At 43.3% G+C, this 19,830-nt stretch overlaps 1 protein-coding gene across 2 annotated transcripts in view; it reads left to right on the top strand.

Annotated features, from left to right (window-relative positions):
- Window positions 1–5,173: 5,173 nt before the first annotated feature.
- The window catches only part of IGFBP7 (insulin like growth factor binding protein 7), a gene marked incomplete at its 5' end in the record, with an annotated part of 78,300 nt that continues 63,643 nt past the window's right edge, over window positions 5,174–19,830 (top strand). Inside the window, one exon of one of the 2 annotated variants that reach the window (XM_079699732.1) lies at window positions 5,174–5,648. In XM_079699732.1, the coding sequence (XP_079555858.1) occupies window positions 5,174–5,648 (475 nt within the window). Of the gene's footprint in view, window positions 5,709–19,830 lie in introns of both variants that reach the window. The other variant, XM_079699731.1, reaches the window with a different exon arrangement.

Here is a 19,830-nt window from a genome sequence, read left to right as displayed (position 1 = left end):
TTTTTATGGCTGAGTAATATTCCATTGTATATATGTGCCACATCTTCTTTATCCATTCATCCAATGATGGACACTTAGGTTGTTTCCATCTCCTGGCTATTGTAAATAGAGCTGCAATGAACATTTTGGTACATGACTCTTTTTGAATTATGGTTTTCTCAGGGTATATGCCCAGTAGTGGGATTGCTGGATCATATGTTAGTTCTATTTGTAGTTTTTTAAGGAACCTCCATACTGTTCTCCATAGTGGCTGTACCAATTCACATTCCCACCAGCAGTACAAGAGTGTTCCCTTTTCTCCACACCCTCTCCAGCATTTATTGTTTCTAGATTTTTTGATGATGGCCATTCTGACTGGTGTGAGATGATATCTCATTGTAGTTTTGATTTGCATTTCTCTAATGATTAATGATGTTGAGCATTCTTTCACGTGTTTGTTGGCAATCTGTATATAGTCTTTGGAGAAATGTCTATTTAGGTCTTCTGCCCATTTTTGGATTGGGTTGTTTGTTTTTTTTGTTATTGAGCTGCATGAGCTGCTTGTAAATTTTGGAGATTAATCCTTTGTCAGTTGCTTCATTTGCAAATATTTTCTCCCATTCTGAGGGTTGTCTTTTGGTCTTGTTTATGGTTTCCTTTGCTGTGCAAAAGCTTTGAAGTTTCATTAGGTCCCATTTGTTTATCTTTGTTTTTATTTCCATTTCTTTAGGAGGTGGGTCAAAAAGGATCTTGCTGTGATTTATGTCATAGAGTGTTCTGCCTATGTTTTCCTCTAAGAGTTTGATAGTTTCTCATATGAAGGCACTGCATAGGCTTCAGGTCGCTTCTGCACTGTGAAAATTACATTACTTCTCAAGTCCATTTCCATCTGAATGCATTTCTCTCCTCTGTATTGACCTGCCTACATTGAAAACCTGATCTTGCCTCTCCCCTGCATCCTTCAACAGCTCGCTGTCACCTATAAGTTCCAGTCCAAAGTCCTGGGCATGATCTGCAAAGCCCTTGGTCATCTGACATCTGCCCTCTCTCCAGACTCATTTCCCCCCATTTCCCCCCATCCACACCTTGCTTCAGCTGTACTGGACTTTTTCCGGTTGCTGGAATGTACCAAAATGGTTTCCACTGGCTTCATTCCTTTTTACATGCTGTTTATCTAGGCTTGGAGGGTCATCCACATCCCATCCCACCACCTGACCATCTACCTACTGGTGATGATGAAGGAGGAGGGAGAGGGGAAAAAACGAGACGATGATAAAGATGACAGATAATTACTGTAACAGACTATTGAATAGAACAACTTTTCCCTTGCCTGAAAATGGCACTAGCATCCATAACCCTAAACTACAAGTGCGATGTGTCCCCACATTCTGAAAAAGAGCCACCAAGAACTGGAGCAGAATGTTCCTCAAATTTTCCTAAGTGGCCCTACCTCAATCAACCCCTCCAGGCACACTAACCCCCTCTCTATATAAGGAGGTTGGGGATAAGAGCCTAGTGGAGGATGCATGGGGTTTCTCCTCCCCTTCCATGCCTGTCCCTCCAACCCAAAGAAGCCAAGTAAAGGGGGAGAAGCCAATATATTTGTGACGATTGCAATAAAGGGAGACAAACATTCCATTTTCCAGTTAGCCATCTGACTGCTGGGAAAGATGGGCACAGAGGGACACAGCAGTGTAGGCTGCATGGCACTATGGGTTTCCTACAAATGTCACTGAAGTTTGCTGGCCAGAGAATTCTTGAAGATGCCCCACCAAGAAGGATGCTTGCCAGGCACAAGGACCCATCAGTGAAGGTTATTGGAGTGTATATGGGTTCAGGCAGGAGAATTTTGAGCTGAAGTAGGATAGAAGAGAAGGAGCTGAAAGGAAATCTCTCATGTGTCATTGTCCTTCATCTAAAGACCTCCAGGAACATACCTGTAGTCAAATACGCTGGGTTTATTACCCATCTTAGCAAGAGAGAATGGACTCCATATGGAACTGTTGGGGGTCTCAGTAAGAGGAAGTTGTGAAATTATTATGGGATTTGGGCTTTGGTTGAGTAATTTTGGCAAAGGTCTAAGGAAGCAGGAGCTTGCTCTAGATGGGGAGAATTCTGTGATTGAGTATCTCAATAAATCTTATCTATAAGAAAGGCAGACTTGAGCAATGTAAAGCTATAACTGGTAAAGCAGCAGTCTTATCTAGTGAAGGGAGGAGGGTTCTTGGTATTTTGTGGGTGGCACCTTGTGGGGAGGATCTTGCCCTTATGACTCTCAGAGGAAAACAACCCTGCTGGCACCTTGATCTTGGACTTCCAGCCTCCAGAACTGTGAGAAAATAAATTTCTATTATTTAAGCCACACAGTCTGTGGTATTTTGTTATGGTAGCCCTAGCAAACTAATACAGACCTATAATAAGTAAAGAGATTGAGTTAATAGCCAGACACTTCCCATGAAGAAAAACCCAGGTCCAGATGGCTTCACTGAATTTTACTAAACATTTAAAGAAGAATTATACCAATTCTTCACAAACACTTCCAAAAAAGCAGAAGATACTTCTAACTCATCCTATGAACCCACTATTACCCTGATACCAAAATCAAAGACATCACAAGAAAATTACAATCCAATATCTCTTATGAATATAGATGCAAAAATCCTCAGCAAAATATTGGCAAATCACATCCAGAAACATATTTAAAAGGGTTATACATCACTATATAACAAGTGGGATTTAATCCAGGAATGCTAGCTTGGTTTAACATTCAAAAATCTATAAAATAAAATACAACTTTATTGATCATCTCAGTAGATGCAAAAAAGACATTTGACAAAATGCAATACTTCTTCATGATAAAAGCACTCAACAAACTGGAAATAGAAAGCAATTTCCTCAGTGTAATAAGACCATCTATGAAAAACCCACAGCTAAACATCTTAATGGTGAAAGACTGAAAGCTTTCCCTCTAAGGTCAGTAATAAGGCAATGAAGCTCACTCACTCTCACCACTCTATTCCATGCTATACTAGAGGTTCTAACCAGGGCAATTAGGCAAGAAAAAGAAATATAGGTCATCCAGCTTAAACAGGAAGAAGTAAAATGCTCTCTATTTGCAGATAACATATCCTGTCTCCATATCTAGGCTCTTCGTCTCACCAGAACTGAAGCTGAATGGGTGACAATATCTTCTTTCTTGGAAGGCAGGGGTTGTCAAGTTTCTTTGTAAAGGCCCCATTTTCCTGCCTTTTCTTCTTCTGAATAACCACATCTCTTCCTATTTTCAAGTCCTCCAGATTGGTGTCATCACACAAAGCCCAGGCACCGTCTTCAGTGATTAAAAACCCTACTTGTTCTTCTGCTTGCTGGGCAGTAAGGGTCTCCCCATGCCGCCAAAGGGATTCTACTGTGCCTCGTATTTGCCTTCTTACTGCTGGCTCCAACGCAGGGTTTGAAAAACACTGTGGTATACAGCCCTTAGTGGTGCAGTGTCTGCCCCCTACTCCCCCAACCCCCCCATACACAAAACTTTGCAGAGCCTGAGGAGGCTTCATCTGGCTACAGAGCCCACCCTGCCCAGAGCTGACTTGATAAGCATCTTTATTGGCTGTCTTCCCCTCTGGCTCACTCCCTACCGCCTCTGCCCCCACCCCCCAGGTTGGTATGTCCTGACATGGCCTCTCAGGTAAACTACTTGTACTGGAATCCTTGTCTCAGGTTCTGGAGATCCTAAAACTATAACAGTTATAACAGGTCATGAAACCAACTTAGTGGACCTTGACCAGCGAATTAATAAAATTGAGATAGAACAGGAAATATCAGAGTGCACTCTCTGCATTTGTTTTAGTTTGGGACTGTAGACTGGGTCATGTAAACTCTATTACTGAGAGACAAAGGCAAGAATACTTAGAAAAAGTCGCTCCAAAGACTTTTCATTGTTTTATAAACAATTGTCATGTCAACACATGACCTTTAAAAAAAAAGTGCCACTTTTCTAGAATATGCTAAGGAGAGGCCAAAGAATAGGTGCTAGGTTTTCTGGTTAAGAGGGTGCTTCGTTTTTTATTCTGAGTTTTGTGACTATTTAATTTTCAGAAAAGTTTACGATTATCCCAGGAAGACTGGTGAGAGTGACATCTATACATTGCTGGTGGCATAGTGAACCGCACACTTTGAGTTAGCAATCCTATACATCCTTGGATTTGTGCTAAGAAAAAAGAACTCAGATGTGACGTGCAGAATGACGCACACTGCAGTGTTGTATATTTAATAAACATGGAAACAAAAGTCTGGGTAAGAGGGATTTGAAGAGTCCTTTTTCTTGGAAAAAAAAGCTTTGAAGTTGAGTTTGCAGAGCACTTTTGAGAAAGCCTGAGGAGGAATTGTCAGTCGTTTATATCAAAAACCTCACGGAATGACTGGTGAAAACTGGGGTGCTTTAGGGGCCTCAGTGGCACCCCCAGCTGTGCTCAGTTCTCCGGAGAGGTTTGATGGAGGTCCAGCACCACATATTATAAGCTGAAGACATGAACTGTTCTCGCATGGGTTCCAGTACTCACACTTAAAACTTCGCATAAGGAAGCAGTTATGAGGTGCTGAGAACAGGAGTGGTTGGCAATGGTTTGTCCTTTTAGCTTGACACCCAAGACCACACCGGGCCTGTGGCCAACGGGGACACAGAATCCCCAAGCGGGGTTTGAAAAACTAATTATTCTTAAAAGAGCTTCCCAAACCTCAGAGCAATCAACACTCAGGTCTCCCAGACTCACGGAGAATATAATGGATTACACATGGGGTCATCTCAAAGCTGTTGTTAATAAGTGTGAATACCCGGGCTGCGAGAGTCGAGGGACCAGAGGGGAGGGAACTGTCTTCACTGCGGGAGAGCCCGAAAGGACGGGGTGCAGTCCTCGGGAGCAGGGGGCTGAGCAGCAGCCGGTGGGGTGCGCTCAGAGCCAAAACCAAAAGCGAAGAGGCGTGAGACGGAGCGTCCCCGGGCCCAGCGGATGCCCCGCCAGCAGGGGCGCGCTTGAGCCCCGCGGTCCCGGGAGGGGCGGTGCGGGCGAGGCGGCCAAGCTCTAGCCGCCCGGGGGGTGTGGTTCCCGCGGCCCGGCCGGGCGGGGCGCCGGATTTAAAGCGCTGGCCGGCGGGACGCGGCTCACTCGCGCTCCCACCGCCGCCAACGCTCCCCGCCATGGAGCGGCCGCCGCTGTCCGCCCTGCTCCTCGGCACAGCCGGGCTGCTGCTCCTGCTTCTGCCCCTCTCCTCTTCCTCCTCTTCGGACGCCTGCGGCCCCTGCGAGCCGGCCGCCTGCCCGCCCCTGCCCCCGCGGGGCTGCCAGCTGGGCGAGACCCGCGACGCGTGCGGCTGCTGCCCGGTGTGCGCCCGCGGCGAGGGCGAGCCGTGCGGGGGCAGCGGCGCCGGCAGGGGGCACTGCGCGCCGGGCATGGAGTGCGTGAAGAGCCGCAAGAGGCGGAAGGGTAAAGCCGGGGCAGCAGCCGGCGGCCCGGAGGTGAGCGGCGTGTGCGTGTGCAAGAGCCGCTACCCGGTGTGCGGCAGCAACGGCATCACCTACCCCAGCGGCTGCCAGCTGCGCACCGCCAGCCTGAAGGCCGAGAGCCGCGGGGAGAAGGCCATCACCCAGGTCAGCAAGGGCACCTGCGAGCAAGGTGGGCATGTGCGCTTTCCCCTCCGACTCCGACCCCGCCCCGCCGTGCGGGGAGAACCAGGTGCCCCCTTGCGGGGAAGAGCCGACCGGGCGTCCGCGGCCGGCGCACCTGGCTGGTTCCCGCGGCTCCTCCCGTGGGCATTCGGGCCCACTCGGGGAGGGGGGAGTTGGCAGCGGCGTGATGCTGGGAGGGATGGGCGACGCCTCCCCTTCTCTTTTTTTTGGTGGTTTTGAGAGTTTGGTGCGTGCGCCAAGAAAGTGAGGACTTGCAGGGCAAGTGTTATGTATAGAAAAGATTTCCAGATACCATAGATTCTCCCGTTCCCAAAGCTCACCCAGCTCATGCTAACAGCTGGCAAGTCGATTCGCAAAAGCTGCCCCCACTCTTCTAGGACCCCAAAAATGTCATTTTCTCTCCATTCTTTCTTGGCTTGAGTGTCTAGAGGTGAAGTCAAGAGATAGGAGAAAGGCGTTTGACGATGAAATACAGTATAAGGACTTTCAGAGAGAAGTTGTTTGTCCCATGTTTGATTGGCTAGATTGTAAGAATTTTAAAAATTGGATTTCATGGTTTCTTAAGGAAAATAATTCACTTACTGGAAGTTACAGATTCTCAAACAGTAATCTAACTAGCTAATTATTTGTGGGCGAAAAAATACAAACTCTTTGAAGGATGTTTTTATGATGTCGTTTGTGTTGTGAACCTTATGACCATTTTGTTTTTCTTTTTCCTTTCTTGTGTAATTTGTCCCCAGGATGCACTGTTCAGCAGGAATGCCTTTGAGGTTATGTTTGGTCGTTTATTTTATTCCAAACAAGTCCAAGCTTGCCATAAATGAAAGGGGAAAATAGAGTCTAGACTTACAAAAAAGAAAAAAAAAAAAGAGCTTTTAATTCTAATGTCTGTTTAGGCAGTAGTTTCAAGGGAAGGTTAGAAATCCAACCTTGGCGGTCTCTCTCCTGGTCCCAGCCAAGGTAGGAAAAAGGGAGAGAAGAGGCAGTTCTCCTGAAATGACAGAAGCAGTTGCTTCTTTAACACACCTCAGACTTTCTCCAAGCTTTCCAAGTAATTTTTTTTTTTTTTTAGTTTTTCCCAGAAGTCCACATGGCTAATAGGTCATCTGCCACTGATTTCGGAGTTCACTAATTGAAAGCCTTAAATAGTGAAACCAACTTACTGTTAACTATTTATATTATCATCACCTTAAACTTAAATCACAATCTAAAATAATCACACACTTTCGCAACAGAAACAGTCCTTTGGGTCTGATTTATCAGTCATACCATGAAAAGAGAAATGGGCATAGCTTAAGAATTCATTCCAAATATTGACATTTTTCTTACACATTCCAAGGGGACTTTTTCCCCACAGTCTTTCCAAATCACTGGAACTTGCCTTATCAGAGCAGAAGGATAGCTTGGTGATTATTTAAGTATTATCGTCACTTCTAGCCTGTATCTAGTTTTATCCATCTTCTCTCATGCTATTTACATCTCTAAACCCTCACACAGTGCAATTATAAAATATTGAGACTGATAGTCGTATAGAACTAGTCATATAACCTCATTATTATGAAAACCAGATCCTCAGCACCTCTCCAGACTGCAAACCTCAGGAGGGTACAGACCTAATTTTTCTTTATGTTTGGGGAAAATGTTAAGAGAAATAGCATCTAAAACTGGAAACCTTGTCATAAATTAACCTTTCTTCCCAACCTAAATTTAGAGATAAGGGGTCTAGTGCCTGGGGCCATTTATAGAAGAATGCCAGGGAGAGCAGAAAAGAATGTGAGGTCCACCAGAGTACTTTCCCACAGCAGAGATAAATGGGGCTAAAGCCAGATCTCCTAATATATTTCTCCTGGAAGTGTTTTAACAATTATAGAAGCAAACCCATCAGAGTGCCATTAACTTCTGTGCCATTTAGTACTGGGGCTTTTAGAATAGGAAGTGCATTTTCTAGGTTCTTCCAGCCTAGAAAGGGGTTCTTCTTCTACCCTCAGAAGAAACTTGTTATGCTTCCTCAAGTATTGAGAGGGAGGGGGCATCATTCCTTCTGGTGATTGGTCTCATTTAACCTGCATTTATTGAGTATCTGTCAGGTGTCAGCACTGTGCTAAGATGCTGTACAGCTGAGGATGCACAAAACAGGTCTGGTCTTGTTGATTTAACAAAGTATCCATGCAAGTTACAAACCTACCTCCCAGAGTGCTTGCCCTGGAGCCCTGGAGACACTCTGAATCTTTTCCCAGTCCCTTCTTTTCTGAGGTCAACACTTACCCACCTTCTGTGGAGAGACCTTGGTCTGCTTGTTTTCTATGCCTCTGTGATAAGAGGCAAAACCATCTTTCTAAAAAAAAAAAAATCTATCTGAAAGGTAGTGACGTAATAATCTCAAATCTAAAACTGTTATCATTAATTTAGTACCATTAGATCTTTGAGGTCCCTGAAGTCATGCGAAACTGGAAGAGGAGATTTGAAAATTCAGTTTAATAAAAAGTTAATAGAGACACCAAGATGTGTAATAAAATCTCACAGAAGAGAACATGGTGCTCCTTTATTCCGGTTCTTGGTTACTCCTTTTGTTCATGGTCCGTTATATCTGAGCTCCTTGGCAATCCCTTGTTTCCTTTGGGTCCCATCCCCTCTTCTTCCTTAGAATTAATTTTTATTTGTGGAATCAGAATTCACTCTTAAGGGTCTTCCTTGCTAGTACCTTTAGTAGCAAGTTAAAACTACCTAGCACTTCACAATAACTCTTATTTTGGCCTCTTCTGTCCAACCCCCTTTGTCGTCCGGCCACCGTAATTGTTTGCTCTTTGCTGTTGTTTATAATCACACCCTCACTTACCTTTCCACCCTTTGAACTCTTAGCCTTCAAGGAACAGCTGGTGTCACTTTCTTTGTGAAACCCCTTGTCTTTCCCCTCCCCACCCCCCATGATGATGTCTTTGTCCTTTTGCAGCTCTGTGTAGGCTTCCAGACTTTTTTTTTTATGTTCTGATTCTGTTTATACATTTTGTGGGGGGGGGGGGTGGAGGGTGTTACTTTTTAAAAATTTTTATTGGGGTAACGTTGGTTTATAACATTAGATAAGTTTCACGTGTACAATATTATGTTTCTACTTCTGTATACCCAACAGGGTGCTCAGCACCAAAAATTTCGTTTCCATCTGTCACCATACAGTTGACCCCCTTTACCCATTTTGCCATCTCCCCCACCCTACCCCTTCTGGTAACCACTTCTGTGTTCTCTATATCTACATGTTTATTTTTGTTTGGTTTGTTTATTTATTTTACGGTTTTATTTTTTTTAGATTTCACATATGAGTGAAGTCATACAATATTTATCCTTCTCCGTCTGACTTACTTCACTTAGCACAATACCCTCAAGGTCCATCCATGTTGTTGCCAATGACAAGATTTCACCTTTTTTATGGCTGAGTGGTATTCCATTGTGTATATGTACCACATCTTTATCCATTCATGCATGGATGGGCACTTAACATTGTTTCCATATCTTGGCTGTCGTAAATAATGCTGTGATGAACGTAAGGTGTGTATTTCTTTTCAAATTAGTGTTTTCTTATTCTTTAGGTAGCCAGGAGTGGGGTAGTAGGATCATATGGTAGTTCTATTCTTAATTTTTTGAAGAATATCCATACTGTTTTCCGTAGTGGTTGCACCAATATACATTCCCACCAACAGTGTACAAAGATTCCCTTTTCTCCACATCATCACCAACACTTGTTATTTCTTGCCTTTCTGATAATAGCCATTCTGACACAGGTGTGTGAGGTGATAGCTCATTGTGGTTTTGATTTGTGTTTCTCTAATAATTAGTGATGTTGAGCATCTTTTCATGTGCCTCTTGGCCATCTGTATGTCTTTGGAGAAATGTCTATTTAGGTTTTCTGCCCATTTTTCGACTGAGTTGTTTGTTTTTTTTGTTTGAGTTGTGTGAGCTGTTTGTATATTTTGGAAAATAAGCCCTTGTTGGTTGCATCATTTGCAAATATTTTCTCCTATTCCGTAGGTTGCCTTAAGATTCCTTTAAAGGTCTAGAGAATGGACTTGGGGATACGGGGAGGGGGAAGGGTAAACTGGGACAAAGTGAGAGTGGCATGGACATATATACACTACCAAACGTAAAATAGATAGCTAGTGGGAAGCAGCCACATAGCACAGGGAGATCAGCTTGGGTGCTTTGTGACCACCTAGAGGGGTGGGATAGGGAGGGTGGGAGGGAGACGCAAGAGGGAGGAGATATGGGGATATATGTATACATATAGCTGATTCACTTTGTTATAGAGCATAAACTAACACACCATTGTAAAGCAATTATACTCCAATAAAGATGTAAAAAAATAAAATAAAATACAAGAGTTTCAAACACACACACACACACACAAAAGATTCTTTTAAAGGAATGTAATCGAAAGAACAGGTTAATGTTTCTTCATGGTTTGGGAATTAAATGGAAGGTGCCTGACCTACTGTTCTACAGCTCTTCAGGAGAGGAATTAACAGGCTGGAATTAAATAGCCACAAGGCACATTTAAATTGCACACCAGGAAGAACTTGCAATAAAAGCTGTTGGATACTGTAAGTGCTATGTGAGAGTCCGGAGAATTCTGTTTCCAAGATTCCCTTTTAGGTTATCTCTCAGCTCCATAAGGGAGGAGGGGAAGTGTCTGGGAGAGGATGTTATAACTTTTAAGATCTTTTACACTCTAGACCTACGTTATGGAGTGATTGAGCTGAGAAGGCATTTATTTGATGCCCTTAGATACGATTTCCATCTTTCTCTAGAGCCTGCCCTCAGGGTTTATTACAGACTTGCCTTCTAGAAGAAACTGCCTTATAAGGCTCTCTTTTGGGTAGTTTAGTGACAGAACTCCCTTGGATAGGGTCCAAGGCCAGCCAGCCTTCCCTCATTCTAAATTCCTCCCCACAGTGGATAAGATTATGGTTCTTCCTTTACCTCAAGCTACCCCACAAATTATCTCACCTCATCTGTGTTTTTAATTGTAAGATAAATAACATCTTGTTTTTAGCAACTGTTTGAAAACAAAAAACAAAAAAACCCTGAATTATTGTCAAAAGAATTTTTAAGCCAGGGAACATATGTGTGTAACCTTTTTTGTAGTTTAGATCCAGGAGTGGCACTGTTAAAAAGCTTTGAGATGGAAGCAGATTTAGGAATATGTAAATGAATGAGTCTAGTTACTTTAGAAAATTTTAAAGATTTCCCGGTGAGTCCTTTACTCTTTACGAGGGGGGTAGGAGAGTGGGACGGACTATAGAAATATCTAAGGAAAGCTTTGCCAAGCCTGATTGGTGTGGATTTTTCAGGTTGATCATAGACCATCACCCCACCAGTATCCCACTCACTACCCCTATGAAGTCTCCAAGAGAAAGTGAGGAGGTCAGGAGAAAAAAAAAAAAACAAAAACAGGTTGATAATGGAGGGAGGGGTGTTTTATTCTTGACTTAAAATTAATGTGTAAAATGGTTGAATTCTGTTTGACCCCAAGCTGGTTTAATGGCAAATGATCTGGTGCCTTTGAAAATGCTAATCTGTTGAATTGACTTAACCATCCTAGGAGGAAAGCAGGGTGAGGTTAATTAGAAACAGCTGGAGCTAGCAAGAACCCCACCCCCTCAGGGCCTCCACCAAGCAGTGGGTTCCCAGGGAGAGGAGGCATCCATGAAATTGCCTGGGCCCAAAAGCAGGTCCAGGTTGCAAAGTTTGGTGTCTGAAAAATAAGAAAGGTTCAGACCAGGTTAGACAGACCTAGTAACCCACTGTTGACAAAGCCCCATTCACATGGTCTGAAGTTACTTACAGTAAGAGTGTTGGCAAGGCCAAGGACAAGCCAACATGCTCAAAGTAGAGTTTACCACTATGAAAAAGGAACCCCCAGGCTTCCCTGGTGTCGCAGTGGTTGAGAGTCCGCCTGCCGATGCAGGGGACATGGGTTCGTGCCCCGGTCTGGGAAGATCCCACATGCCGCAGAGCAGCTGGGCCCATGAGCCATGGCCGCTGAGCCTGCGCGTCCGGAGCCTGTGCTCCGCAACGGGAGAGGCCACGAGAGTGAGAGGCCCGCGTACCGTAAAAATAAAAACAAACAAACAAAAAAAGGAACCCCCTCCAAACCTCAGGATAACATATATAATAAATGAAGTCACAGTGTAGTCTACCTACTTCACAGGATCATTGAGAAGGTCAGATTATAGAATGGATATGAAGTCACTGTGTAAAACTGCAGCACCAAGTAAATGTAAAGAACCATTTTTGACTAGACTGTAAACTCCTTTGGGGTCAAAACTCTACATAGTGCCTTGTAGGGTGTGTTAATGATAACTGATGTTTGTGCAGTACTTAGGGTTTCTGTGGATGTTTCCTCCAAAATCTCACAACAGCCTTGGAAGATAAGGGGAATTATTATCCCAGTTTCCAAATAAGGAACTGAAGGTCAGCCATCACACAGCCAGTAACTAGCAGTTCTGGTACATAAATCTAGGAATTCTGCTACAGCCTTGCTGTCCACAGTGTGGCATGTAGACCAGTGGCATCGGCTCTGTGTACATACTGTCTTTCTCTTCTGTAAACCTAAAATTATTTCAAAATTAACAGCTTAAAACAAAAGGGATTCACAAAGTCAAACTCTTGGGTGTGAAAAAGCATTAGGAAGAGCTTAATGAATTTATCTTGCTTCTGTTTGCCTTTTGATGGATTGACAAGGGGGATATGTGATACATTCCCGTCTAAACTGCTCTAAAAGAGCTCTTTCAATAGCATAAAAGAGAAATTCTATATGATAACAGCGTTGATATCATAGTTTAATTGGCTTTTTGTGGTTATGTGGTACACCTTGTAAAAAATGTCATAATATATTTAGCAAAAGATGGTATGTCTTCAATGAATGAGTGTCTCTGAGGTGCCTTTGTACAGATCGCTGAGCCCAGAGTCTAGAGTCAGCCCTTCCAGGGCCAGATTGGAAATCGGAGAGCCATTGTCTTTAATTGCAACCAAGAGGCTCTTATAGATCCAGTATGCTGGGGGCAGCTGGCCTGGATATTTTCCCAAGCAGGACCTCTTGGGGTATAATGTTTGTGTGTGGTGTTTGATCACTGGCCAGGCCTTTCTGGTAACTCCAAGCAGGATATAGGAGAAAATCACTAAGATAACTGTGAACACACTCAAGTGTGTGCTTTCACCTGAGGTGTTAGCCCTGAGTGCTGACTGAGGCCTGCCCCCAGCATGGAGCCATCAATATTCCTAGTTGGGAAAATAACATTTACTCCACATCTGAGCTGTAGTTCACTGTAGGTCAGTACTCTCTTCAGGGAATTTGCATTTTTAGGGACTGAAGCATATTTTTTGTCAGTCAAGTGACAACTTGCAGAAGAAGAAAAAATGCATGTAGGAGTTTGAGAACTCAAGATAATCCATTGTGACTTTCTGAGAAAGAGGGAAAAAAGCACACTTTAATATTCTAACAGGCAGAAATGCAGCTGACTCCAATCACCCTCTTCTTTTATGTTATTTTTCTTGAAGAAGGGATGTCTCCAGCTTTTTTGGAATCTTGTCTTTTTCTGAGTGAGAAAAGCTCAAAGACATTTCATTTACATTAGGGCAGATTAGCAGGCCGGCGGTCAAGTGGTTGAATTGGGAGAGCTTCAGATCTAACATCTGTTCAGCTCTCTTCTGGCCCAGACCTCAAGCAAGGGAGAAAAAGTTATCAAGAAATAGATCTCCTGGAACCTTCAGAAGGTTTTGAAAGAGACCACACAGAAATGAGGCTTTAGGAATTTGTCAGGATAGCCCGAGCCTGCAGGATGCAAAGCCTGCTCCCTTCTCCCTGGGAGCTTTCAGAACTTTCTGCTCAGGGAATGGAAATCCAAAAGTGAATTTCAATAGCAGCTGCAGCAATTACACTGCAGCCCTGGCTTCCTGGGGACACCCCTCAGGAAGCCGTAGAGCGCGTGATCCAGAATGAAGTGCTCAGGAGGCAGCGCAGCTCTGAGTTAGAGGAGGTGAGGCCAGGGATCCGTGCAGCGAGACTGCTTATTAGAGATGCTCAGCCCAGCTGGAGAGGGCAGGCTGGGGCAGAAATGAAGATGCTGCCTGAGTTTTGACAGGTCAGGACTGTGGAGCCAGAGGCCGCTCTCTGCTCAGGTGTGTCTCAGATCAGAGCTGCAGAGCAGAAGACAGAAGCTGATCCAGCTTGGCTCTTTCTACACCACAGAGCCTTTGATTCACTAGAAGATAACTGTCAGGGCCAGGGCAGGCCTGTTCAGGACCCAGTCGTGATGTGGGCGGGTTGTCAGCCCCACCTCATCTGAAGCCTCTTTCTTTTCACCTGCTCTGCCTGGCCTGTCATTACACGCTGCCCCTTTTTCCTGTCTGACTGAGTGCAAAGAAATGTGGTGTTCTTTCTCCACCTCCCACCCCTTTCTTAGCTACAGAGCCTGGCCAGCAACTTTATAAATGGTGAACTCTGCTCAATCTGCTCCCTCAGCTCCATCCCCAGACTCATGAGCCATCTCCTGGCTTCTCCCACAAGACAGTGAAGACGCAGACACTTGGTGTGCCGCCCCTATAAGGCAGCCAGCTCGGTCCACATCAGCCAGGAGTTGGCTGTCCCTTCTCTTCTTGATACTCCTTTGGGATGCAGTTTTTCAGATGTCTTAGGAGCCTAATCCGTTCGGTGTTATCAGCCCCAAACCCTGTGACCCCTCTCAGGTCCAGTCCAGAGGGTTGGGGAGATGGCCACATCCCATGGTGACCATGGGCTTAACAGGTCCCCAAGGCTGACCCCAGGCCTGACCCTTGTCTTCAACTCTTGTGACTATGCTGGTCACCAGAAACCAAAACGTGGCTGGTATGCGAGGGGAAATACAGCAGAGGGGTGAGTATGTGAACTTTGGACTCAGACCACCTGAGTCAAATTCCTCTCCGCCACTTAACTGTTTGTGTAACTCTAACCTCCTTGATTCATAGTTTTCTTACTTGCAAATCAAGTATAATAATAATGGCCACTTAGGGTTGTTGGGAGCTTAAATGAGATACATGAAAAGCACTGGTACCTGGCATATAGTAAAGTCTCATTAAATGCTGTTTTCATTTCAGTTTTGTTATTAGCGTCATAAACCCTGGTATGAGTTAGTTTATAAGTGCCTTGACTGTGATGTGTTGATGTCTTAACTTTGACCAATCCAAACTATCTCTAGGTTAGATCTGAAACCTGTGTTTAGATCTATGCAAACAAAATAGCAGTATAATGTTCTTATAAACAAATCCCTGGAAACTTCCATCTAGCTCTTGTTCTTGCTCTTCAAGGATTCCAGGACAGGGAGTCTTACTCCATCTGGGAGAGATACCAGAGTCCAAATGCACACAGTCACATGGGAACCCCCCAGGATACCTGCCAGAGGGTTCACTTTGCTTTTACAGCATGGAATATTTCCATCTTCGAGCACAGGTCACACACAGTATTTTCTAATAACACCTTTTATGTATAGAGGACATTTTGGATTTTCAGGACACTCAAATTCAGTAATTACTGGTCTATTTCTTCCCTACATGTATAGGAAATGTTGTGGGGTTTTGCTGGTTGGTTCATTGAAAAAAAAAAAAAATGGAGTTATTGTTTCCAAAGAGGAATGTGAATCAAAACCACAGAGACTGGCAGAGGAAAAGTATGATTAGTATCCATTAAGTACATATTGGGTATTATCCTTGACTTTTAGAGACTTATTGATGGAAATAATAGTCTTTTGTTTGCAATTCATGTGTCTCTTCTTTGGCTTTCATATGTAGCCTTAGCTTAGCAGGAACTTATTTTAAAAAATCAAATGTTTAACTATGAACGGGCATATTTAGACTCAGGAAGGTACCCACTTAGGTTGGTTCTTTGCATCCATCTGAAAAGTGATAGCATCCACTTCCCAGTATAAGGGGGGAAAGCAGAAGAAATGAGGTTGTGGAGAAGAGATTTAAGAAGCTGGATAACTTTTCAGATTCCCCAGCGTCAGTAATTTTGAGTGAAGTTGACAGAACATTGGGACTACTGCCTCTCCATGCACTGTATACCCTACCACCTTCTAAAGCAGTAGTTCTTGACCTTGGCTGGACACCAAATCACCTAGGGGGTTTTATAAAATGCTGATGCCTGAGTGCCACTCCAAGATTCTGGTTTAATGGTTTGCTTGTGATCTGGGCAGCAGGACTTTTAAAAGCTCCCCAGATGATTTAATGTCCAGGCGAAGTTCAGACCATTGTTCTTAAAAGACTTCATGTGACCTAGGGGGTGCATCATTTCCTCAGGATAATTATAATAATGATGGGCCAATTTTTGCTCAGTTTATCCAGCTTCTAGTGTTTTACAGCAGGATGACTTTTCAGGCTATCTAGTACACCATAGGAAGCGGAAGCCCTAGAAAACATGATCACTCGATACGACACAAGCAGCGTGGTGGCTTGGCTGCTTCCTGTCCTCTTGACTATTCCAATGCTGTAATTTGAATCAGACGGAATGAAAATATTTCTACATCCATCGGTCTTGTTGGTATTAATAAAAGTTTGAGTACCACAGTACTTTAAGTATTCACCTAAATGCACACAATCCAACCTTTCAATCGCGTCACTAGAACATAAGTTCCATGAGCCCAGTGCTTTTTATCCTTTTTGTTCACTGTTGAATTCTCAGTGGCACTAAATAGACTGCAAGGTTACAGTGTGAGACTAGGAACAAGAAGGGGAGTGTCGCCTTGTTCGACCTCAGCTGGGCCTCACATTTTTTGCCACTCTGTGCATGTCCAAGGATGATTTGATTTGGGGGTTACAAATAAATTTTAGCAAGTAGGTGGATTCGCAAATACAGAACCCACAAATAATGATGATCAACACTGTTAGAAAAGGGTCAGATCAGTGACAAGCAATAGGTAACTAGCAGGGTTTCTGAAAGCAGAGCACACGTATGGGTTATGCCTCCTTTGCATAGTTCTGGTGCTTGGAGGTACTTGCTAAGCAGGTGCTTAGAAGATTATTCTTGGACTCTTGACCCAGTTTAACAAGCACATGTGCTATATCCCTGTGTTGACTGTCCCCATGATCAGTCTTTTTTTTTGCCCTGCACCCACCTGCAAGCAGGACTCCCATCCCAAAGGCATTCATGAGAAGTGTAGATTTTACTAAGTCTTTGTAGGGTGGCAGGAAGGTCCTCCCGTTTCTCTCTCCAGCCTTACCACAAGCTGGTCTCCTGGGTGCCCTTCCTTCCCTCACGCAGAGCCAGGCTCATGGTGCCATCCCTCACCTTGCCTGCAGCCGGGCCTCTCATCCCTCTCCAGGTTTACGCTTAGCAGTTAGGCTCTGTCCTGGCTCCTATGAGTTCACGTGTCACTTAACTAGGGAAACAATGGTTACCTGGTCCTCACTGTCATTAGAAGTGGAAAATGATAATGATTTCCCTGTCAGTCAAGTGCCTGCTTTTTGTAAATGCTGCGCAAGGTGCCATAATAAGGAAATTTGCAGTGGTGAGGAAGATAATGCCCCTTCTCTAAGAAGCCTACAAACCTGTGGTCCATCTGGTGGTTTGTAAAGTGTGGGAAGGCAGAAGTGGCAGTTAGACTAAAATAAAAGAGCCCTTTGTAAGTCAGGTTAATAAGAATGCATAGGAGCAAAGAATGCACACACACATATGTACTCACCTCAACTCTTTATCATTGGAAGCATTTATTTTCTGTGCAATTTATACTGGAAGGGAAAAGATGAACAAAAGTACATTCATGTTTGTGGCCTATGAATACATCATAATTTAATTATAGACTTATGAGCTTATAAATAATGTAACTATGGCTAGGTGTGTAGTATGTAAATGAATTAGCTATTACTTTGCCCAAAGTGCCATTCAGGAGAGGAGACGAGTGAATTTTGTTTTTGTTTGCTCAGAATTGAACTAAGGATAGAATAGTGACCCAAAAGAATCTTTAAGATTGTGTTTAAATACTTTGGTAACACTAAGAAAAAAAAAATACTCAGTAAATTCACTTTGCTCTACCTAATTCCCTGGCAATGTGTAAAAGCAAAATTTTAAACGGGCAATGCCCTACTGAGACCAGGAGGATATATTTTGCAGTTGCTAAACATCCATCAGCTGTTTAGCTTTTCGGACAAACCACAGTGGGTTTTAAATTCTAGACTTACATATCCTTGTTCATTTAATTTCAGCTGTGTGTTCTGGGAATGTTAATTCCCAGAATTAATTTCATTTTCAATAAAGATCTTTGTTATTGAAGAAAAATAAAGAAATCTGTAGAATTCATTGAAATCAATCATTAATATTTTTATTCTACCCAGTTCATATTTTATTATATTTTATTCTAGTGTTTTTTTGTTTTTGTTTTTTTTTTTTTTTATTTATTTATTTATTTTTGACTGTGTTGGGTCTTCGTTTCTGTGTGAGGGCTTTCTCTAGTTGTGGCAAGCGGGGGCCACTCTTCATCGCGGTGCGTGGGCCTCTCACTATCGCGGCCTCTCTTGTTGCCGAGCACAGGCTCCAGACACGCAGGCTCAGTAGTTGTGGCTCACGGGCCTAGTTGCTCTGTGGCATGTGGGATCTTCCCAGACCAGGGCTTGAACCCGTGTCCCCTGCATTAGCAGGCAGATTCTCAACCACTGCGCCACCAGGGAAGCCCCTATTCTAGTGTTTTTTAGGCATGTATTATACAACCATTTTTGATAGTGCTATCCATATATTTTTTACATCTTGTTTTTCATTTATTGTCCATGTGTTTAAAATCTTTTATAAATATTTACGATGTTGCATAAGCATTGTATGAGCCATAATTTACTCCAGTTTTCCTCTGTCAAAAACAAGCTTTAAATTTACACCTTTGGACATATAGATCTTCTTTCTTCTGCATTATTTCTTGAGAATAGATTGCAAATTAGAATTACTGATTCAAAGGTGTGAACATTTAAACATTTTTTATACATGTTGACATTGGTAGATTGCAGTTTAAAACTTAGCCTCTCCAAAATAATTTAAACAAAAGGCCAAAAGCAAAGCATTTCAATATGCTGTTGGAATTACTTTTTAATTATCTTCAGACTTGGGTTATACTTGTGACTGCCCCTCTCTGATGGCATAGAGACACTGAGAGTTGTTCCTTCAGCCCAGTTCCCATTTATGAAATTTGTAATGACTGGCCAAAAAACCAAGGGCCCTGCCAGTCATCTAGTTTGCATCCAAGACTGCCAGGCATCGGGAATAGTTCAGATCAGCTAGAACTCTGCTTACATCATTGAATTGGGGTTTATACAAAGCACATGCATCCCTGCTAGAGTAGCTTGAAAATGTCTGTTGGAGTGGCAGCCACCTATATGAGATGTAAACAGTAAAAACTTTGTGAAATTTGGAAGGTTTGTCTTTGGTATTTTTTTCACAGAAGAAAAAAAATAGCCTTCACAGCTTTATTTGACTACAGCCAAATATACGTGCAATTGATTCTCAGCATCTCTTTAAACACGAGTTGTGTGCATAATACCAAGACCATGGTTTGACCCCTGTTTCATCTGTTTGTGAGATGCACTGTTACTCTCCACCTTTCAGTGAGAGCCTGTGGCCTGCTCCACTTCATAAAACTGGAAAAGAATCTACTTCCAACATTTTACTGCACGTGTCCTTGGAGCTTTCCTTGGGTCCTTAAAGAGACCGGCAAAGCCTTGTTTCTTTTTTCCTTAAGTCCTTTAATCTCCAGCACATTCAGCAACAAAAGTCTTTTGTAAGGCAGTTATTCCAGCTAAGACAGTAACTAAACAGTGCTGAGAGTATATTTATAAAATGAAGACTCTGTATGTGATTGTTCTGGTGGAATTTTTCCCATATTTGACTGGGAGAGAGGAATACTAACAAGACCTTAAATCAACATAGCACAGTACAGTTTATAAGCATTTTCACATACACGCACACATATATCACCTTTTTAATCCCCACAAGAACCCTGTGGTGTGTTATCCCCACATTATAAATTAGGCAACCATGATTCAGTCTGAGTGCCCAAACAGAGCCCTAATTAAGGGGGAATCCAGTGAAGCTGGAGCAAGGATTTTGGGTGAGCTGTTGTGTAGATGGGTGCACATACACATACCCGTGTGCCCATATTTAAAGCCAC

Source organism: Hyperoodon ampullatus (assembly GCF_949752795.1).
Source record: "Hyperoodon ampullatus genome assembly, chromosome: 1".
Taxonomy (NCBI): domain Eukaryota; kingdom Metazoa; phylum Chordata; class Mammalia; order Artiodactyla; family Ziphiidae; genus Hyperoodon; species Hyperoodon ampullatus.
This window is presented reverse-complemented; position numbering and strand designations above follow the sequence as displayed.